At 56.2% G+C, this 22,599-nt stretch overlaps 1 protein-coding gene across 1 annotated transcript; it reads left to right on the forward strand.

Annotated features, from left to right (window-relative positions):
- Positions 1-10,985: 10,985 nt before the first annotated feature.
- Positions 10,986-15,988, forward strand: LOC311204330 (coiled-coil domain-containing protein 183-like; the record flags this gene model as incomplete). The annotated part of the gene is made up of 12 exons (XM_084280775.1): positions 10,986-11,097; positions 11,201-11,328; positions 11,444-11,521; positions 12,253-12,423; positions 12,552-12,656; positions 12,778-12,900; positions 13,531-13,591; positions 13,675-13,775; positions 14,036-14,196; positions 14,582-14,741; positions 15,131-15,227; positions 15,858-15,988. 12 exons carry the CDS (start codon positions 10,986-10,988, stop codon positions 15,986-15,988), a joined length of 1,428 nt encoding a protein of 475 aa, XP_084136901.1.
- Between the last annotated feature and the right edge of the window lie 6,611 nt (positions 15,989-22,599).

Raw genomic sequence — 22,599 nt, forward strand, 5'->3', positions numbered from 1 at the left:
TCTCACCACCCACACCCGCAGTTTTTCCTCTTTCTACCCTGGGAAAACCTCAAGGGGCAGAAATAACGACCAGCCTGTGGCTGAGAGCTCCGTGCAAGGACTCCCACAGGGGACCTGGGAACACCTTTGCCACCTTACAGCCCGTCCCAGCCAGCGCTGCTGGAAAACCCCTTGGCAGCGGGAGAGCAGCTGGAGCACCTGACGCGGCTTCCCTGGCACCGCTTCGCCCGCCATTCCCAGCGAGCGGTCGCTGAGGGAAAGCAGGTCTCCCGCTCCCATCGTGCCAGGACAGCCAGCAGCGCCTGCACAGGCACCTTCCTGCCCTGGCACTGGGAACTACTACTGGTGCAGCCGGTGTCTCTCTCCACAAGACGCTCCTTCTCCTCAGGGACACAGAAGCCACAGGCACGGCATGGCCACCGCTGCCCATAGCAGGGGGGCTGGAACAAGATGGATGTCTAAGGTCCCTTCTAACCCGCCACCACCCACCATCTGTGCCTGGGAGCTCCGGGACGCCGGCACCGCTTCAGCCCCAGGAAGGCATCCCCGTGTCTCCACACGCCCTGCGCCGGGACTCCCCCCCAGCCGCTGCTCCCCCTCACACACACACACACACACACAGAGCCCTCTGCTCCTGCCCCACGCACGCTCCCAGGGCCCGTTTCTTTCCCAACTCCCCGCTTCCCAGACGGAAAAGCCACCGGGGGGGAAGGAGGGGGGCGGGTTCGCCAGGGGCCTTCTCGGGGCGAGGGGCCCGCAGCTCCGCTCCCGCCCTGGGCTCGAACGCCGAGGAGAGGTCCCGCAGGCCGCACCCGGGAGGCCGCGGGGCCTCAGGGACGGGGCGAGGCCCTCGGGCGGCCGTACGGCCTCGGGGCGGATCGCTGGCCTGGGGGGCGGCCTCTGCAGCGGCGGCGCGGCCGGGGACGGCGCGGGGGGCGCGGCGGACGGAGGCGAAGAGGCCGCCGACGGTCCGCAGCAGCCATCGGCACAGAGGCACCGGCAGCCCGCGGCGGGAACGCGCCCATCCTGCGCCGCGCCCGGCACGGCCCGGCCCCTCCCACCAGCGTGCGGGGCAGCCCCGCCATTGGCTCCGACCGCTGCCTGTCTGGGGAGGCAGAGCCCGGGCAGGAGAGGGGCGGCTCTCTCCTCTCCTCTCCTCCCCTCCCCTCCCCTCCCCTCCCCTCCCCTCCCCTCCCCTCCCCTCCCCTCCCCTCGCCCGGGGGACGCAGGTGGGTGGGAGCGGCCGGCGGCCCGGCCCCTGGGCAGGTTCTCCCTCCGGTCTCCTCCCCCCGGCTCGGGGGGGAAAGGGCTCGGTCCCCCCCACTCCTAACCCCCAATGCCAGCCCTGAGAAGTGTCCTGCTTGAAACTGCCCAGACCTCCCCTCCCTCCATCCCCACACACACATTGCTGGGGGCTACCAGAACCCAAACAGGGGCTACCAGTGCACCATGAATCCCTTGACCTTGACCCCCAAACTCCCCTTGATACCCCCTTCACCCTGGCCCCCTCCAGGCCCCCTGTACATACCTCAGCAGGGACCACCCAGCCACCAATTTGGCCCCAAACCAGTCCTGACACCCCACCCCGCCCCAGCTCCCTCCCTTTCCCCCCTCCATGCTTCTCAATCTCCCTCCCTCAGTGGGGAAGGGGGAGGGGGGGCTCCTCCAGCCAACTTTCCCCCCGGGATTCAGCAGCCAGTCCCAGGACTCTTGGCAGAGGCTGAGGATTTTGGGGTGTGGAAGGAAATTGGGGAGTGTGGGGAGCAGAACAAGGGGGAGGGGGCATGGAAAATTGGCACCGGCCCCAGGGATGTGGGGAGCGCCCAAAACAGCTTCAGGAAAGGGGGGGCCTGGCTTTTTTGGGGAGTAGGGGGGGAGGGTGGGAATGGCCGGACCGACGAATGTCTGAGAGGGGGTGTGGAGGAAATACAGGGAGGGGGATTGTGGGCCCCCTCACACCCCCCTTGTCCCTGGAGAGGCGCTGCTTGGCCCCTGAAAGGATTCCGGGGGGGGTCGATGAGGCTGAGGCTCTCCAGGACCTGCCTGGGATGTGGGTGCACATGAACCTGTGTGGGGGGAGTCATGTTAGTCCCCACCCAATGGATACACGCCCCCCCCCCCCCGCAGATATAACCCCCTCATACCACTAATACACCTCCCATCCCAAAAACCAAATCACTGATCCAGGATTAAACGACCAGGGATTAAGCAATCCAGGATGAAGAGATGTGGGATTGAAGCAATCTGGGATTAAAACATTCTGGGATTTATCAACCTGGGATTTCTGGATCTGGGATTTATTAGTGTGGGGTTTAAACGATCTGGGGTTTATCAATCTGGGATTAAAGGAGATGGGAATAAAGGATCCCACAAATGCACCGGGGGGTGGGAAGGAGACACTGGGGAGGGGGTGGGGGTGTGCATAGCAGGGGGTCCAGCAATGCAACCACGTTTTCCGGGTAGGGTTTCAGACGCAGGAGGCAGCAGTAACTCAGGACAGGTTTTGTCTCAGGGGAAGATGGAGCCCCGTGAGCCACGTGCCGTTCATCTGCCTGCCGGCGCCAGAGCCGTGGGGACGGGTCCCTTGGTGAGGCGGCGCCTGGCGGGGCGCTGGTACACGGGGTACACCACGGTGCTGTGCACCACCTTGATGCGCCCGGCTTCTTGCCTGACCTTCAGGTTGAGGCGGATGCAGCTCTGCGCCTCAGGGGGGGTCTTGATGGGGGGTTTGCTCCGCGATGGAAGAGCGTCCCCATCCCCGCTGTCCGGCACTGGGGAGGCTTTGGCCCCAGTGAGGGATGGAGAACCCCCACTGTGCTTGATCAGCACTTTTGTTGGGTGGATGGGGGCAGGCGGCTGCGGCAACGGATGTTTCCGGCTCTGCGAGGGCAGCAGTGCTGGAAGAGGCTGGGACCACCAAGGAGGAGGAGGAGGAAGATGATGATGAGGAGGAGGAGGAAGAAGAAGAGGAGCAGAGGCTCTGCGAGCAGGACAAGGAGGAGATGTGTTCGTCTGCAAGGGAAACACCATGTCAATCTTTGGGATGCACACCCCACCCCCTCTTCCCCGCTTTCCAACACCATCCACCATCGTTACCCAAACCGGCGTGACGCCATGTTCACTCCTCAACCTTTCACCCTTTACTTTCAAAACCGCGTCTTTCCTGCCCGCCCCCCTCCCCAAAACCTCGACAATAAATAATGACATCCATGAATTCACCTCTCTCCCCTCCCCATCTTCCTCCTCCCCAAAACCTGGATAATAAGTAACAACGTCCTGGAATTCACCCCTTCTCCCCTCCCCATCTTCCCCCTCCCCAAAAAAAGCCGGAGCTTTAGCGAAATAAAATGAGTGGCCATTTGACCACACACGGGCGCGACGGGCTTCACCCCACTGCCCCGAGCTCCTGGTGAACATGTGCCATTTGGGATACCCTCCCCAGCTTGGGTACCAACCTGCGGTGGAAGGCGGGAGGGCGGTGGGCACCTGGCCATGCTCGGGGGTTGGTGTCGGCGTTACCCTCACCGCTTGTCCTTGGCCGCTCACCAGGATGGAGGAGCACGGGCTGGTGAACTGGCAGAGCGCCGCGGAAGCCTGGCTGGTGGGAGGCTGCTGCAAGATGATCCCTTGTGGCACCTACATGGGATTAATTAAAAGAAAATTTGGAAAAATTGGCACAGGCACCCTAAACCCCCATAGCTTTGCCTCCCTCCTCCCGCACCCCAAAGAAGAAGAAGGGAGGTGGCACCTGGGACCTGCCTGGGAAGAACTGGCCGTGTTTCAGCTTCTGATTTTGCCTCTAAACCCTCGTCTCCCCATGGGCAGGAGGCTCATGGCCGCGCTTTGCTGCGCTGTCGCCGAGCTTCGCTCCCTTCCTGACCTATGCCAGGCCCTGGAGACCCTTGACGGTGACTTAATTTACCTGCTGGAACCTGCCCACTCTTTGCTTCTGTTGAGGAGCGGGGTTGGGAAGAGCCGGGAGGGTGATGTAGCTGCCGACAGACACGGTGGCCACTTGAGAGGGTTGGACCTGTTTGATCTGCTGCAGGGACTGGTTGATGGCCATCACTTGCTGCCCCGCCACCTGAATCGGGCCAGCGGGTTGCTGCAGCCTGATGAGGTTGGCCCTGCCAGAGAAGACCTGTGGGGTGCTGTTGGTGGCTGCCTGGACCACAGGCTGAAGGGTGGGAAGCTGCAAGGGGCCCAGATCCAGCTCGGCTTCCGCTTTCAACATCTGCTCGGTGATGTTGGCCTCTTGCAGGCTCTGCTGGAGGATGTCGTAAGGCCAGTCCGAGTTCTGCAGGTTGGTCCCACCGCCCGAGGGGGACCCCAAGATGTCCTCTAAAAAATCAAGGTCCAGGCTGGTGGCAGGTGGACTCTGCTCGGTGCTCAGCTGGCTGCCAGAGGGCTCTTGCATGTGGAGCTGGGGAGACAGCCGGTCAGTGGTGTGGGGAGGAGGAGGAGGAAGGAGGAAGAAGAGAGGAGAAAGAATTGAGCTCAGGTGCAAAGAGGGCGTCGAGTCAACTCACCCAACACATTTCCCTACGCACCTAAGAGGGGAGGGGAGGGGAGGGGAAGGGAGGAGACGGGGCTGCAGGCGCCCTCACCCCCAGACCTGAAATCGCTTCGGCATCCCCAGGGTGCCCAACCCCGGAGTGCTGAGGCCTTTGGAGAGAGGACAAGATGGCCCTGGAATGACCAGCTGCAAGCCAGGGAGGCCAAGGACATCCCAACGAAGTTGGGTGGAAGGGAGGGGGCTCAAGCCGTTTGGACATGGGCACAGAGCAAAGCTCTGAAAACACCCCATCGGGCTGGGAAGGGGAGAAAAAATCATATTCCAGGAAGAAATCTTCAAAGGAAAAACCCCTCCATGAAAAACACAGCTGCTTTTCTGGTGAGAGAGGAAAAAATCCCTGCATCCTGCCTGCCTTTTTTTCTCACTAGAGTTGGGAAACAGATGGAAAAAAACCTGAGGAATTAAAAAAAAGGGGGGGAAGGGAAATATAAAACAAAAGGGGTGGAGGAAGAGGGAAAATATAAAAGGGAAAGGTTTCTGAGCCGTCATTCCTCAGGTATAAATTAAAAATACATACCCCAGCACCTTCAAAAAAGGCACTGGCTGCATCTCCTGTGCTGTCCAGGAGATCATCACTGTCAATCTGTAATTAAAAAGATGAGATTTACTTTCTTCTGAGAGAACAGAACCCAAAAATATGCGGGAAAACTCCCGATTTAAAAATGTATCTAAAAAAGGGAAAACAAAAAAACCCAGCACACAAAAAGGGGAAGAGGGGGGGAAAGAGACCCTGTGCGTGGTGCTGCCGGGTAGCTCAGCTCTGGCTCACTGCTCTGAACTCATGGCTCTGAGCTTGGGGTTTGCTTTCTGGTTTTGGGTGGGTGAGGGGAGGAAAAAACCCCAACCCCCCTCCTCATTGGTTGAGAAGAAAGGAGGTGGGATAGGGATCAAAAAGGGGTCTCGGGGCAGAGAACCAAGCCACCACTCACCTTTTCAGATCCATGTAGGAAGTCATTCAAGGCCTGAGGGTCGCTGCAAGACACAAGAGCAGGAGGAAAAGGGTTGGGGAGGGACACGAGGCGCATGCCGCGCCGGCAGCATCGCGCCCGGGTCTAATTAAGCTCCCTTCATTAATGGAACCCAAGGGCGTAGGCAGGTTGTGAAGCCAGCGGCTCCGTCACCTGGCCTGAGGTATGGCGGGGAAGGTAAATGCTCTTCCCAAGGCTGCCATCGCCTCCCTCTTCCCAGGGAGCTCCGGCCATCAACTCTGAAGGAAAAGGAGGCGGCGATGGGGTAGGTGACAAGTGCCAAACCTCCTCCGGTACAGCCCGGAGCCCTCTGAGGGATGCCAACCATCAATCAGGAAGGGTTTGTAGGGCTGGGACCCCTTTGGAACGCGCCTCGGAGGATTTCTGGCTGCGGGAGACCTAACGCTGTGCCGGGGAAGCGGCAGAACCCCCTTCCCACCCTCCCGCCTTCCTGAGCCCATGGCGTTTCGCTTACCAAATGACATCCAGCAGGCACCGGGCGTCTTCATCATCCATGTCAACTGCAAAGAAAAAGGGGTGTGGGGGGGTTACGGTCAGGAGAGCAGAGGGGCTGGGAGCCCCTGAGCGCTGTGCTTCCTTTTCCTCCCCAGAGATGATGATGATGATGGTGGGGATGGACACCCACTGGTCAAGAGGGACATCAGCCGGCTGCCAGAAAACCAAGTCTGGTTTAAAAAGTCCCGATTTAGTTGCTTTTATCCCTAAATTTCCGCTGCAGCACAAGGGATTAAGAAGAGACTCGGAATTGAGGAGTTTTCCAATGATAAACCTGAGATGTGGCGCGGGGCAGGGCTGGGACACAGAGAGAGGTCGCAGGGAGAAAGGGAGGGTTGGTTTGGGGTCAGGCCCCGGCGGGGTTTGGTGGGTCGCAACTGCCCAAGAGAGTCAGGGAATGAAAACTGGGGAGGAGGAGAGCAATAAAAGGTGGGGAAAGGTTAAAAAGAGAGAGAGAGAAGTCAGCTACCTCGGCAGATGAAAAGGAGAAGCTCGGTGGCAGACAAACACCTTCCCCGGGCCGGAGTTCCAGAACCTGGCTTCTGAGCTGTCTGGCAGCTGCAATTCTTTTTGGGATCAGCAAATGCCTGAGCTGTATGGGGCCAGCGAGGCTGGGCTAATGACCCCGGAGAAGCTCCCAAAGAGGAGCTGGAGGGAGTGAACCCACACGTTGGGAAGCGTATCCCACAGCACCACAACTGACACTACTGGCTGCTACCCGCAAAGGATGCTGGGAAGAAACTGGCCACCCCTGGGCCAGCCCGTTGCTATAGGGACAGGAACACACGTGATGTCACACGTGGTGAGGCGGGTCGGGGGGAAAGAGACGGGCTGGGGGCATCTCAAATCCTTCAAAAAAGCAACGAATTAAAACTCACAGAGGGGGACAGATGCCCTTCGGGCTCAGAACGCCACTTCTCCGGGTGGAAGGGAGACGGTTTTCTCCTCCCTGGCCGATGTCTGATGAGTGTTGGGGTAGCGGGATGAGGAAACAAGGCCATCTGGGGAACGGGAGAAGAATTCCCGGGCCCTGGATCTATCCCCAACCCCTGACCTCGTCCTGGCACTCAACGCTCGTGCGCTTTTCAAGCCAAACCATCTTGAACCCGCTTCGCTCTTTAAGCAGCAGAACACGCGGCGACTTTGTCGGAGTCACCTCACCTTGGGGCAAAGAGCATCATCCCTTCCTGATGGCAAAACGAGGGGGGAGGGAGGGGAGGAAAAAACCCACCCCAAACCACCCCAAACCCCCAACCCATCGTGTCGTCATCCCACGATCGTTTTCATTCTCCCTCAACGTTAAAAACCACCTCGACAGGGGCGGCCAGAAATCGTCGCTCCTCACAGCACGATCTCTGCCAAACACGCCAAATAACCCTCAGGAAGAACAAATCCCGATCCAGCAGGAAGATGGTGTTTCCCAGCCCCATTTTACACTGGATGGGATGGGAGGGAATGGGGGTTTTCCCCATTTTGTTGGTGGGAAGACAAGAGGAACAGAGTTTTCACCTGAGCTGTGTTGAAAGTGTGAGGGGAACAGCTGTCACACTTTAACCCAGTGTTGCAGTTACTTGAAGAAACTGCCTGTGGTTATGAAAGACCAGCCAAAGACAAAGTGAACTTGGGCAAGGATGGGGTTCACTCGCAGACACAGTGAGGCAGAGTATTGATGCCCACCAGAGGACCCCGCTCAACACAACTACGCAGGTGTGAAGGGGATTTACATATGATAATGATTTCCAGGAAGTAACATGAATATGCTAATCATCACCCTCCCCTCTTTGTATTTAAAACAATCAGTGTAGTTAACCAATGATTTTTATTGGCCTTCTGGGGACTATTCTGTGACACCATTGCAGGAAGTGAGCAGCAAGATGGTAAAAATGGGAGTGTTTCACCTGACCTGGGATGACAAGGAGTGGGAAATGAAAGAATAGCTCTTGGCCTGGCACATGCCAAAAGGCCACCAGTCGAGTGGTTCCTCAGAGGTGGTGTAGGAGATACGGTGTGCAGCACATCAGCTGCCGGTGTTACAGTAGGGACTGAATTCAAAAGTCATCTCAGGAAAAAGGAACTTGGATGTTCTTTGAGACCAGGAGCATTAACAACAGGGACAGAAGCAACAGGGAAGAATTTACAGGATTTGCACACAGTGCTGGAAAAATAACACCTGACCCCATAGCCCCCCCCTCCCTCCCTCCCTCCCTCCCTCCCTCCCTTCCTTCATTCCAACCTGTCATCTCCTACCAATCCCTTCAACAGAGCTAAGTGCAATGGCACTGCCTGGCAGGCTTTCCTCTTCCATTAGGACATCGATGTCCATATATATGTCGCAGCCTGTGACAGTGTCCACATCCATGGGCACAGGAGAGATGTCTCAGCTTGTGACACTGTCCACATCCATGGGGACAGGACCACCTGGGTGGCTGACAGTGCCCAGGGATGCCCCAAGGGCTTACCAGCACAGGACTGGCTGGACTGGCTGCAGTGCCCTGTGAGGGGGTGGTATTGGGGAAGGGATGCTGGCAGACCTGCTGCTGACCCCTGATGGGCGTGGGGCAGGAACAGCTGTCGTTGTCCCTGGGTGGCCGTTGGTCTGAGTAGCCTGCTGGTCGTCTGCAGCTGTGGGGTCCCCGAAGGACACTGCCTGATGGAGAAGCAGTGCCATGGCTGATCTTGGAGGTGGCTGACAGTGCAGCACATCTGGTGCTGATCCACTGGAGGTTGCAGAGGTGGAGGTTGAAGCAGCTGCCCCAAGGGCCGTTTTGGGGATCTGCAAGGACAGACCTGCTGCTGGCCAAGGCCGAGCCAATCAGTGACGGTGGTTGTGCCTCTATGAAAACATATTTAAATAGCAGAAAAAGCTGTAAGCAGCTGCTTTTTACCAGCAGAGAAAGGAATGAGAACATGTGAGAAGCTCTGCACCCCCCAAGGTCATGCAGAAGGAGGACAGGAGGTGCTCCATGTGCCAGAGGAGAGACCCCTCTGCAGCCTGTGGAAAAGACCGCGGTGAAGCAAGTTGTCCCCCAGCAGCCTATGGAGGATGAAGAGAAGCAAAGTTCCCCCCCGTAGGCTGTGGAGGATCCCACGCTGGAGTGGGTGGAGACATATGGAAGATGCTGTGACCCAGTGGGGAGCCCATCCTGGAGCAATGTCCTGTCAGCACCTGCAGCCCATGGAGAGGGAGGCTCACACCAGAGCAGGATTGCTGTGGGGACGTGTGACCCCGTGGGCGACGAGGCTGAAGCAGTCTGGGCACAAGAGACTGACCCCATGGAAGGGACCCACACTGGGACAGTGGGGGAAGATCTGAAGCTTCATGGCAAAGGACTCTCCCTGTTGAAGAAGGTCACTGAGGATTCATGGGGGATTCTGTAGATAAACTGCTGGTGAAGAGAGAGTGAAAGAAACATGTTGAAAATCAGAGAGGGCAAGTGCTGCATGGATCTGTCTGACCAGACCAAACACAAAAGATAGAAGAAGGAAAGGGATTTTTTTTGGGCTAGACAGCTTGTTTCATGGGTGGGGAATTACATGAGGGATACTGTCAATGGTCAAAACAGGATTATTGATTTTGATACTTGTAGTGGTTGTCTGACTGCTGTGTTTGTTGAGCTTTCTGCAAAGGGCCCTGCAGAAGTCATTGTGGGCAGTTTTGTGACACAAACACAAGAATGGGGTTGGGGAAGGCAGCAGGTCTGTCAGCAACCTGACTCTGATCTCTGAAGGGATTGGCCTGGACAATATCCCTGCTGTTCCCTTCAGATAGCAAAGTCACTCAAGCTGGAAGCTGTGTAAGCAGTTGGGGAACATGGCGCCCATGAGGACAGGGTGTGCAGACCAGGCCGAGCCGAGGAGGAGGCAGGGTGGCCAAGCAATGGAAAACGGGAAAACCAGCCCTTCAGCCTGAGCATTTTTCAGGCATTGCTTGTTGATATTTTCTATAAAAATACCTGTGCCCTTGCAATAGCAAAGCCTTCTGGAGTGTAATAAACCTTGTATAATCAATTTGTTAATCAAACCCATCGGCAGTTAAACTATGTTGAGCTTTGTAACTGAGCTGTTATTAATGGCAATTGATGTGAGGGTCCAGGATCACAATATATAGGGAGTGCAGTTATGCAGTGTAGTTATGGGAAGCAGCTCTGGGAACTTACCTGTGAGAGTCTCACACTATGTCTGGGAACAAGGATTCGAGGGCGGGATGGCATCCACCACCGATACATCGTTTATCCCCTTGCTAGAGAAAAACTGACTAACAAGGACACCAATTAGCTCAGACTGGTAAGAACACTGCAAGCTTGCAAGACCCTCACATTCCAGGCGAAAGTTGAGAAGTACATGGTGAGGAGGACTCATGGCTTTCTTCCAAGGACCACCAGAGACCCTCGCTCACAATTCTTGGAAGGATCTGCGCAAGCGCAAAGGACTGATAAGCTCATGAACATGTGAAGTGAGAGTAGGTGGGTTCAGGTAATAATTCTGTACAGGCTTTAATTTGGATACTCTAAACTAGAGTGAACAATTTGTCACCACCGTTTGTAACACCAGACATCATATTATAATATCATATTAACCAATATTATGCAGTTTCTCATCTTCTGGAACTCATCCTGGCCCCGTTTCTGTTGGGGTGTGGGGGGTTGCCAGGCTGGGCAGGGGGCAAACACTGTAGCCATGGTGATTGATGGGACACAGAACCCGTATCCCAGCTGCCCACCCGGCCCTCTGCTGCCGTGGGGAGCTCAGTACTCGCGGTTCATCTCACCCACCCGAGCGAAGAGCAAGGGTCTGCGGGAGTCGATAGGCGAGCAGGGGGGTTGCAGCAGTTGAAGGCACCGTGGTGAAGGCTCCACGGGCACCAGGAGCTCAGGTCCATCTGTGGTCTCATCCTGGCTGCGTGTCCACCCGGCAGCGGTGCCACAATGGCTGCCATGGGGCTGGAGGGCCGGGGCAGGAGCGCCCGTGTGGTGCAGGGCCAGAAGACCAGACTCAGCCAGCGCATCTGGGAGCTGAAGGAGGTCGCTGCCTTGCGAGGTGCTGCCCCTTGGGCTTGGCAGGGCGGGTGGGGGGTGTCCCGCTGTCCTGAGCCGAGCTGCCTGTACCTGCGTGGGACTCACGGCGCCTTCATGTCCTCCAGAGCAAGGGCAGAAGATTTTCACTGGTCTGTGTGAAGAAAAGCTGGCTGAGACCAGGCAGCGTCTGCTCCCCCTGCGCAAGACGTTACGGGATGACATCCACACCCTGGACACCGTCCGGGCGTCCCCGGTAGGTGCTGGACCCCCCTGGTGCTGTCCCTGCAGAGCCAGCTCCTGTCCGGGAGCAGGACGTGACCATGCCCAGGCTGGCAGTGATGCTCTTGCTTTCCCTCCGCCGCCCACAGCGCAGCAAGGTCACCTTCTCGGAGGCATGTAGAGCAGAGAGGCCCATGGGTGTTCTTATGGCCAGGAAGGCGGTCGAGGTAACAGGAGGGGTGGGCAGGCAGGGACTGCTGGCAGGGACTGGGGCCCCAGGGGTGCTCAGAAGAACAGGCTGCACGGCACAGGGACGTGGTGCTTGCGCGAGGGCAGCACGGCAGGGCTGGTGCAGCAAGACCTGGGGTGTTCACTTGTGGTCCCATGGGTCCCCTTCCAGCTCAGCCCCATCTGTGCAGGTCCTCCTCTGGCACCCTGAGCTTCCTTGGCCCCAGCAGAGCTGCTGGCCGTCCAGCTGGCAGGTCCCCAGGGCTGCCTGGCTTCCTGTTGGGTCCAGCCACATCCCTGGGGGAGAGAGAGGTGCTGGTGCTTCCCTCTACTGCCTGTCCCAAGGTTCTGGCCTGGCTATAAAGGCCCTGGGGATAGAGGGGCCTCTGGAAGGGAGGGAACAGTGCCACCGCTCTCCGCCAGCAGCCGCCTCTGGGCCACTGATGGATTGATGGAGGCCCAGCCCAGGGTCTGCCTTATGCAGAGTCCCTGAGCCCGTCCCGTTGCTGTCACCAGCATGTGCCCAGCTCTGCCTTACCCCAACCAGCCCCCACCACGGCAAAGCTCTCCCACACCCCACACTGCCAAGGGAGTGACAATGCGCTGAGCAACGTCCCAGCTTCCCTGCTTTACCCTGGGAGGAGGAGAGTTTTGGAGGCAGCCCCACTTCTCCCCGGGGTGCCTGGTGAGCCGTGCCTGCAGCCTGGTAAACCCTCGTGTCCCCTTCCAGCTGGCCCTGGAGAAGGTGCAGGCTGAAATCCATGGCTGCACCAACACCTACAACGCGCTGCAGTACGAGGTGCGGCGGCGGCGCCAGGTCCTGTGGGAGCTGCAGAGGCGGCTGCAGCAGCTGGAGAGTGTTGCTGCGGCGGACGACAGGCAGCACCAGCAGCAGATGCAGGTACCCAGGAGCCCTTCTCGGGGCGACAGCACCCACGGGGAGCTTTATTCCCAGCCCGGTGCCCCCGGGGGCAGTGCTGGGCTTGGTTTGTGGGGTAACCCCCAGCTCGCATCCCATCTCTGCCCCAGGTGATTCACCAGCTGGAGAACAACATTGAGAAGATGCTGGTGAAGGTCCGTGCCGCACAGAAGGTGACCACCCAGTACCTGGCTGTGCGGGATGTCCTGAAGAAGGTGAGCTCCTCCTCACCCTGCCATCCTCCCGCCCGCCCTGCTCCCCTCCATCCCCTGTCACCGCATGCAGGGCACCCCTGGGGCTCGGTGGGGTGATGAGCTGTGGCTCCCTGTGTCCCAGGAGCTGGCCCACCTGCCTCAGCACCTGAACCTCCTGATCGGGATGGCTGAGAGTTACCAGAGGGAGCTGGAAGACATGGAGCCTGTGGCCTCGCATGCCCTCAGAGCCGCCGAGGTAGCCAAGGTGAGATGGTACAGGGCACCCTGGGGCCCTCTCCCACCTCCAGAGCCCGCAGATGGCACCCCGCTGGTGAGTAGCTTTGTTCTAAAGAGCAAGAGACTGAGCTGGGCTTGCCCACAGCACGCAGATACCCTCATAGCTCCTCCTGCATCTTGCCCTTGGGCCAGCCTGCCCTGGGGCTGGGCACAGCCCAACTGAAGAAGCCCCGGCCATGGTGAAGGCAGCCCGCTCCATCCTCGCCCAGTTTCCTTCTCAGCCCATTTACACAGGGGTGCAGGGGGCCATTTTTGACCCTGGCCGTTCCAGAAGCTGAGCTGGCTCCCTAAGGTCCCTCCCAGCTCTGGCAGCAGCTTCTCCCTTCCCCGATACGCTGCAGGCACACATGGCGGAGACGAGAAGCTGGTTCCTTGCGCAGAGCGAGCTCAGGCACCGCTCCCTGGCTGCCCAGAAGGTGCCCAGGGACAGGCGCTGGCTGAAGGAAGCCAGCACAAAGCATCCCAAAGAGGTGAGCAGGGACACGGGCTGCGGGATGAGCTGTGGGCAGACAGCAGGCATCGGTGCTGAGCCCCCATGGGAGGTGGGGGGACGGGGGGCTGCAGGGAGCTCAGGGGGTGACGATGACCATCCTTGCAGCGAGCCGCCTTCCAGCTCAGCACGGACTCCCTGCCCCAGCACTCGCAGGACCCGCTGGTGGGTGAGTGCCTGGCGGGGTGCGGGGGGGTGGGATGCGGGCACGGCCACAGGCAGGAAGGACCCCTCACGCTTCCCCCCAACCAGACACCAAGACGGAGGCCGCTGAGGCCCAGCTGGAGCGCGAGGCCAGGCTGACCGAGAAGCTGGAGAAGGCCAAGGCTGCGGTGCAGTGCTGCCTCCTCTGGGTAACGTCAAGACCTGTCCCTGGTAAAACGGGGGGCTGCTGGAGCCATGGGCAGGGAAGCCCCTGCTGCTCACTTTGTGGGGTCACCTGCTCTCCTCTGCCCCTGCAGCCCCCAAAGCCCCGCTCCTGAGGGCCGGGATGGACCTGCTTTTCTCCATCCTGTGAGCTGTCAGCGGCCCAGGGTGCAGAAATGTCCTTGAGGCCACGTCCCGATGCCTTTGGAGCACCGGGGCCTGAGTCTCTGTGCTCTCCCCTGGCCAGGACATCCCCAGCAGGCTCCTGGAACAGCAGGAGTCCTCGCTGGACCTGGAGACCTGCATCAAGGAATACAAGGAGAAGGTGCAGGCGCTGAGGAAGAGGTTGAAGAAGCTGGAACTGAAGCACGCCCAGCTGAAGTTTCGCCAGCCCCCCGACACAACCAGGTGCGGCTGGCGTCAGGGCAGACATGCGACCGGGCCACCTCCTTTGGTGGGGACACGTGTGTCCTGGATGTCCAAACAGGGCACCCCTTCCTCTGTCCCCCTGCAGCCACCCACCCCTCCTGTCCTGCAGGTTCCTGAGCAGGGTGCTCCCCCAGCTCTGGTCCTGGCAGAGTCCCCAAAGCTCCGGTTTCGGCACTGGGAGGCCCCTCCCTCCTTGCCTGGCATGGGCAGTGGCACCAGGGGTGCAGATGGGCTGCAGGCAGCACCTCTGCTTTGCAGTTCTGGGAGGGGTGGCAGGGGGGCAACCTGAGTAGCCTTCCCACCAGATTTGGGGTGTCTCTGCACCCCTGTGCAGTTGTATGGACGTGCATGGTGTTGGCTGCAGGGTGCTGGAGGAGGAGCTGTTGAGGAGCCTGCAGCGTGAAGAAGAGAAGCTGGAGCAGATGAAAGCCCATCTCCTGAGGAACCAGAAGGTCCTGCTCCAGTTTGAAGATGGCCTTGACAACCTCTTCATCCGCCTGCACGGCATCACAGTGCCCGGACAGGTACCTGTGCAGCACTGGGTGAGCACAGGCCCCCCCAGTGCTTGGTGTGGCAGCGGCACGGCGTGAGGACACCTGGGGCAGCCACCATCTCTCCAAGGGGCTCTTTTTCCCCGCTAAGGTGGTTCTTCTCTCCTGTTCCAGGAGGATTGTGTCAAGGCCCTGGGGCTGGAAGAGAAGCTCCAGCACTGCCAGCAGAAGCTGCAGTACCTGGTACAGCGGGTGTGTGACTTGTCCCCCGACAGCCACAGCCCCAGTGAGAGCAGCAAGGTGCGTGGGGGTTTCATCCCTGGGCACTGCAGGGTGTCTCCCCCAGGGACATCCAGGTGGGGCACCCCGGGGTTGTTCCACCCACCAACCCTTCCTCACTTGACCCAGGGTGTCTTTCACAGGCTTTGGTCAAGATCAGGAATCTTCTGGAGAAGGCCACCGCCAGCGATCCCCAGAACCTGAAAATCTCCTTGGATGCCATAGGCAGCAGTGTCCAAGGTAGGAGGGCACAGCCAGGACACGTTCCACAGCGACTGTTCCAGCCCCTGCCCGCTGGGATCACTGGGTGTCCATCCACCTTGGGGCTGACCTTGGCTGTCTCCAAGGCTTTGAGCTTGAGTGATGATTTTAGGTGGGGATGTGGGAGATGAAAGGCAGCCAGTGGGGTGGTGTGTGTTGGAGCACAGCAGGAACAAAGAGGGTCATGTGGGGCAAGGAGGGTTGTGTGGGGCAAGGAGGGAGACCCTCATCTTAGAAATCCTTGTTGTGTAGAAGAACCAGCGCTCGGGTCTGGCTTTGCCCTCCTCCTGTTGGATGCTCTTGGAGGAACCACTGAGGTTTCGGCAGCTTGCCCCCTCTTTTTAACGAAGCAGGAGCTGTACCCACCACCTCATGGGCTCCAGACCCTTATGGGAAGCCCCAGCAGTGTCTGAGACAGGGGCAGGTCAGCCTGGGATGCTAAGGAGAAAGAGCCTCACTAGTCAGTAGTGCCTGTGGCAGAGGGCTCGGCCCGAGGGTCACCGTGATGCCACCAGCCCTCCAAAACATGCCAGCTCTCCCTGGGGACATGGGCTGAGCGGAGGTGGCCCCACTGCCTCTCCTCAGCCCGCTTCTCTCCTCTCTGTCCAGACCTCTTTGATTTTGAGGAGAAAGACCCCGGCGTTGTCCTCAGCCGTGAAGACATCAAGAGGCAGGGGCTGCGCCTGGTCGAGAGCAACAAGAAGAGCCGGCGGAAGAAGCTGCCCACTTGGACCCTTTGATCCTGCAGACCCTCCCCCTTGTTCTCTGACTCCCTTAGACCCCCCCTTTGTTCTCAGACTCCCACAGACCCCCTTTGTTCTCTGGCTCCTGCAGACCCTCCCCTTATTCTCTGGCTCCCGCAGACCCCCTTGTTCCTCTCCCCAGCTGTTTAATAGAACAGAGATATTTTGTTTCTCACAAGCTTGTGGTGAAGCTGTAACGGGGTTCGGGGCCTGGATCACATCTGCAGTTTGGGACATGGGGCGTGCAAACCCTGAGGGATGCAGAGCTGGGTTTGGGGACAGCCCCATCCCTGCTCCTTGTGCCCTTGCCCTTTGCCCAGCTGGTCTCCCCACTGTCATGGTTTGGCCCCAGCTGAGAGCTGAGCACCACGCAGCCACTCTCTCTAAGAGGGTTGTTGCAGTTTTGTGTTCTGGTGGAGAAGGGGGGGCTGCAGAGATGGCTCTTGCAAGAAGCTGCCAGCTCTGGGAGCCCCGATCCTTCCTGGTTGCCCTCCTGGGAAATGGCAAACTTGTGCCCTGGGCTTTTGCTGTTGCTGTGAACCAGAGCTCATCCCGTCGGGTACCTGTCTGTGGAGGGGAAAGGGGGGGATGCTGCCGTGACTGCGTATGGTTTGGGATCAAACGGGCGCCTTCGCCAGGCATCACTGCTCCTGAAGCTTTCCTCAGTGCAGTAAAAAGCCATGAACTGAAGAAATTCCAGTTGGTTGCTCTGCAAACCCTCTTGGGGTTGGCGTTGGTCTCGGACAGGATCAGCGTTTCTGCCGGGGTTTTGGCTTTGCCCTCTTGCCAGGGACGATGCCGAGCATCATAGAATGGTCTTGGTTTTGGCTCCTGCGGGCTCTGGAGTTTTCTTGGTATTTAAATACAATGAGGTGGCTATTCCTTTCAGGGTCTGTTTCCTTCCCTCGCTCCCTTCCCTTCCGTATATCCCTCCCATTTCTGGAGCTCTGGATGCCTTGATGGGCTGTCGCCTCCACGTAACATCTTTTCTCCATGATTCTGAAGAGCAGCAGCTGAACCGGTGGAAGAGCTGCTGACCAAAGGGAAACTGAGGCAGGGAGTGGGAAGCTTTCAGGGTTGTCTTTTATTCTCCTGCCCCAGTTCAGGCACAGCGGGACTCGATACCGAGTGCAGCCCCATCCCCAAGTCGCACTCTCAAGCAGGATTTCGGTGTCTCTGGCACCCCTGGGAGCTGCCTGCGCCGTGCCAGGGAAGAGGGGGGGATACGAGGAGGCTGCTGGGGCGCTGAGGGACGCCCCTCCGGCCGGGCTGAGGTCTGCGCTGTGACGCTGTGAGCTGGGAAGCAAAAATCCCCATCGCTGCCAGTTCGTGACCCAACTGTGCTGCTCCTTCAGCTGCTGTTTATCATTTCTAGAGTGAGGGGACGGGGGCAGCTTTACCCCGATTGCTCCCCAGCCCCAGTTCTTGTTCGATGACCATGGAAAGGCTGGAGGATCCCTCTCCAATCGCACGGGCGGCCGATAGTTCACCAAAACCCCTGGCATTTTTACCAACCACTTCCTTTCCTGTCACCCCCTCTCAGCCATAGCTTTGCCCAAGTCCCTTCTTCTCATCCTGTTGGTAAAACCCCGAGGGAGAAATCACCTACCAGGCTTTAATACCTCAGGGAACTGTCCTAAATGTGCCCTATGTCACTTCTCAGCTCTACCTTCCTTCACATTCAAACATGCCAAACATCCAGCAGCAGCTCCCAAAACAAAAGAGCGAGGACAGAGAGACAAACCTGGCCTGAAACCTACCCAGGGACCCCACAAGCATCCCCTCTGGCACTGCGGCTCAGGGCTTTCATAGCCAAGAGAAATGCTTTATAAATGCATTTTCTAACTATAAAAGGTATTTGTTTTCCTGATCATCTCCATCCAAGGGAACATAAATTTCGGGAACTGCAAGAAGTCTCCCAACAAGAAGTTCTGCTGGGGAAACACCTCTAGGTTGCTTTGGAGTATTTTTATGTATATTTATGCTTTGTTCAGCAGCAGCGCTGACATCTCATCAGGGCAGATTCCCTCCCTGCAGCGTCTCTTCTGCTCCTGCCCGCAGGCAGTGAAAGAGCCCAAGGGGCACGGTGAGAGCCCCGGACCTGCCGTGCCCCGAGCGAGACCCAGGTATGTGGTTCTGCTGCCCTCATGGACCTGTGCCTCCCCTGCAAGGGATGAGGGGAGTCCCTGTGGGGAGTGAATTTGTGGCTGCTCTGCTACATGCTCTCCTCTTGTCAGAAAAGTGATGCATGAACCTTGCCACCACAGTCTGTGTTTCCAGCGACTTGAAGTACAGTGTGATCTAAACCAGGACATGGGGAGCGCTGTGCACCTCTTCAAGGCTGGAAATAGTAATCACTGGCAACTGGCAGCCTTGAAGAGATGCAGAGCTTGTAACAGTGCCTGTGTGGCTGAAACCGTGCTGCCAGACAGCACCCACACTGACACGGCTGCCAGGCAGCACCCACACTGACATGGCTGCCAGACAGCACCCACACTGACACGGCTGCCAGGCAGCACCCACACTGACACGGCTGCCAGACAGCACCCACACTGACACGGCTGCCAGGCAGCACCCACACTGACATGGCTGCCAGAGCCCCTGTCTCGGGCTGTGCTGCTGCTCCTCCGGCTCTCACAGCTCCACTCCCACCAGCACAAGGTGTCTCCTTTCCCGGGCGGCTGTTCCATTCCCCACAGGAGGGGGGCGTTTCCCCCCCTCCAGCCTCTCCCCACCACCAGCACCCCCTCTCCCTGCAGCTTGGCTCCCCCGCCCAGCCGGGGCTTTTGGTATCTGCCGCAGCCTGGGCAGCAAGTCCCTGCCGGAGCCATCTGGGCCTCGTGTGGAGTCGGCAGCCCCAGAGCTTCAGCCCCTCAGTCCCCGGTAAGTCCACCCCTCTTTTCCACCCCCTTTTCTTTGTGCTGGCAAATTCTTGTGCAGATTTGGCAGTGTGCCACCTGTCTGGAGGGTGTGAGCAAAGCATTTCCCTGCTCCCACCCGATGTTGAGCTTGTTTCCCTCCCCTGCAGCTCTGACAGAGCCTTAAAAGCTGCTGAACATGACCCAGACTGTTCTGCCTGAGGCCAGGGACGTGCTGATGCCTGCAGACACCTGCCAGAGCCAGCTCAACTTTGGGAACCAAGACAAGGTTTCCCCCAGTGCAGCTCTGAGCTGAGCTCTGACAGAGCAGCAGGCGCTTTCCTTACAGCCTGGTCACCCCTGAGTAAGATTTGAATGGTTTATTGTAATAAGGATGGTGTGGGTGGGAGGGTTACAGTGATGCTCTCTGTTTTGGAGAAAAAGCCTAGGAAATGGCTTTTTCACTTCCACTTTACTTTGTGGTGCTCTGGGGTGCGATGAGGCAACATTTATTAGTGCTCGTTGTAGTAGCAATTGTCTCCTGCCCAGCAGGACAGACACAGCCTCTCTCAGCAGTCCTGCCTTATACCAGCTGATCAGTTGGCAGCCAAATGTGATTGGAACTTCATGTTTTGTCCCACCACTGAACACCGTCCGTCTGCCCTGTGATTCTGTCAGGGCTCAGGCTTTCTTCCTGGGATGGGGCCCATTCTGCATGGGTGCCCGGCAGCCCTGATTCAGAGGGGAAGGAGAAGATGCAGCCAAGAGCAGCTGTGTACCCTTGGGTTTTGGTAGGATGATATTTTAATGAACGCAATTAATTGAAGTGAAAGAGGGATTTCTCATTAATAAATAATTTTATAATTTATAATGAACATATTTATAATTAATCAGTCCATTTTTAAGTGAAAAGAGAAAATAGCCAGTCTTGGTTACTTAGATTGGAAGTTCCCATAATCTATGGATACGTGGGAGCTGCTGCCCCATACCTTTCAGTTCAGTGGTGAAACTAACACTTCCACTTTTAGATGCCAACAACAGAAACCATTGTTCCATGCTATTTCTCAGTTTCTCTTAACAGAATAAAAGGCATAAGACATCTAAAGGTGATGTTATTGAGAAAAGGCGACTTTTTTATTTGGAAGTAGAACTGCAGAGAAGCTGTGTAGATGCTTGTTCCTCTTATTACTGCCTGATTTAAAGAAAAAGTCATCTCACATTGTCAGCATTGATTCCTTCCAACTTGTGTGCTTTTCATTCCTTTAGTTTTACCTTCAACATTTAATAATGTGGCTCCAAGCCTCATCTCTCAGTAGGTTGTAAAAGAGAAAACACATTAAAAAACATTATTTGAATTGCTTGTTGCATGCTATATAACCAAATATTATAGGTTCTCCATTGATTTTCCGTCTTTGTCTATTCTTGCCTGTAGTGTTTTGGTTGCTGGCTGATGTTACATTTTTGTATTTGAGTTGGGGAAAAGAAGTCCCTTGAGAATGGGATGTTTGTGCTGTGACCTTCTGCCTCAGGGATTCGTAGCGCCGTTAAAGGATGCTGTTAGCACAGCACATGTGTCACTGCAGCTCTGGGAACTTGATTCAGATGCAGCTTCTGCGGTGTGAAAAGCAGTGTCATTGAATGGTGGGTTTGACTTTTGGAGTTGCAGCAGGTACTTTGCATCTGCTAACTGACAGTCCTTTTACTTTGATGCGATTTTGCTTTCCCCACTGTTGCCTGTTTTTTCACTGGTCCTGCAAAGGATACAGTTTGAATAGAGAAATGCTGATCCAGGAGTGGGGAATCATTTGAACCCACTCCCACATTTTGAGGATATGGTTTTGCAGTGCTCTTATTTGAGATCTGCAGGCTCCCTTTGTTTTTAATAAATCGTGCTTCCACTTCCATGTCCTTCCCCCTCTTTGCAAAAACAAGGGGTTACATTCTTCTCATGAAATCATAAATTGTGTATAATTTCATCAGGGTTGTGTGGGTGTGGGTGTGTTTGGGGGTTTCTTTAATTTTAAAGAAATGTGATTCCTGTCATGTTCTTCTGTCTTGAAGTGCACACAGAATGTGACCTCGCTGAGGTGAAGAGGGAAAACTTTTGGAGCTGATAACCTGAGATATCAGGGAAAGAAAAAATGCAGGAAATGGTTTTCTTGAAGTTTCTGCAGAAAGCTTTCTTTGGGCAGGTGAAAGCTCAGCTGGTTCCAACCTTTGTCTCTTGGCAACTTTGCAGGTTCTTTAACCAGTATTTGCTTTTAAGATTACTAAAGAACTCCTGGGGTTGTGCAGATAGAGATTTAGATGGCCTTCCTGCTGTTTCCTACGTTACCAGTGTCTGAGAGACAAGGAAGGGCTTTGCTACTGTCTGGCTAACGAGGATTTTCAAGATCACCTCTTAATTGGGTTAATGCAACCTGGGAGCAAAAATAGGTCTACCCATTGGTGGAAAAGTTCTTAGTTCCTCCCCATTTTCTACCACTGAGCATTGGTTAATAAATGTCTGTTGTGAAACCTCAGTAATGCTGCAGTGGCTTTGAAAGTGTCTGTCCTGGAATGGGCAAGGGGCAGGCACACTTGTTACAATCCTGTAAATTGAGCACATTTTCCCTTCGTGTTTTTGTCAACAAATGAAGGAGGTTGAAGTTCAGCTGCAGGGTAGTAATTTAGGGTACTGGGCAAGATCCCAAAATGACTGCAAAAGTACTTAAAGTTGTTCTATTCTTTCAAGCTGGCACTAGGCTGAGGGGAAAATTGATGAAGGGAATTTGAACCTTGAATAACAAAGCTGCAGCCTACCAAAAAGGCAGTTAGGAACAAAGGGGGGAATCAGATGTGATCTAGACTAGACTGACATGGCAGCCAGTGCGCAGAACTCCACAGTGAGATCATGTTTTTAGATTTCTTTCTCGCTAATTGACAACATTTTCTTTGACCTTTGGTTCATTGTTTTTCAAAGCCTGCCTGGCACGGTGCATTTGAGGTTTTGCATTTTGTTTGCTGCTTTTGGCCTGCTTACCCAGCTTTGTGGAATGATTGGTTGGTGTTTAAACAAGTACTGTAGTTGTCACTCAAAATACTTAACTAACACCCAACCCCACAGAAGTACAGCTCTTCTTTACAAAACATCTGCATGCAAACTTACCAAAGAGTTGCCTGCACAGCTAAAATAGATCTGAATGTTCAGAACCAAGGATCCTTTGGAACCAGTTCTGTTGCAGTAGATAACTGCTCATCAAACCTTCCTGTCTTTGGTGTCATCTCCTCAGAGACAGTCAGGTGACCCCAGTTCCCTTGTGAGTGATGAAGGAAATGCATTTGTTCAAGAGGAGAAAGACTAAAATGAGTATCATCGACACTTTATTAGAAGGAATTGCCATGCTAATCATCTTCCTTTTTACCCTGCTTATGGGGTTCTACTTAAATGCTTGGTTTGAACTTCATGTTTTGATCCTGAATTAGTTTTTACTGCAACGTGTTGAACTCAAGAGAAAAGTCAGCTGAGGTGGATGGTGTGTGTGGGTATGGGTGTTGTGTGCAATAGCATCTCTTTAGAAGAGCAAAGAGGGGTGTAGACATCTGAGTGGCTGAAATAAAGACAAGCACTGTTTAAAATCACATTGTACCAGCCCAGTTAGGTTTTCATCGGGAACTGAAATGATGATTTGTGGAATTGATTAGGTCAAGGGTTCTGGCAAGTGCATATGGCAGCTTGTACTTTTAGGAATTAAACTTAAATCCATGCCA

The sequence above is a fragment of the Gallinula chloropus genome, assembly GCF_964237585.1.
Source record: "Gallinula chloropus genome assembly, contig: HAP1_SCAFFOLD_130, whole genome shotgun sequence".
In the NCBI taxonomy this organism is placed as follows: Eukaryota; Metazoa; Chordata; class Aves; order Gruiformes; family Rallidae; genus Gallinula; species Gallinula chloropus.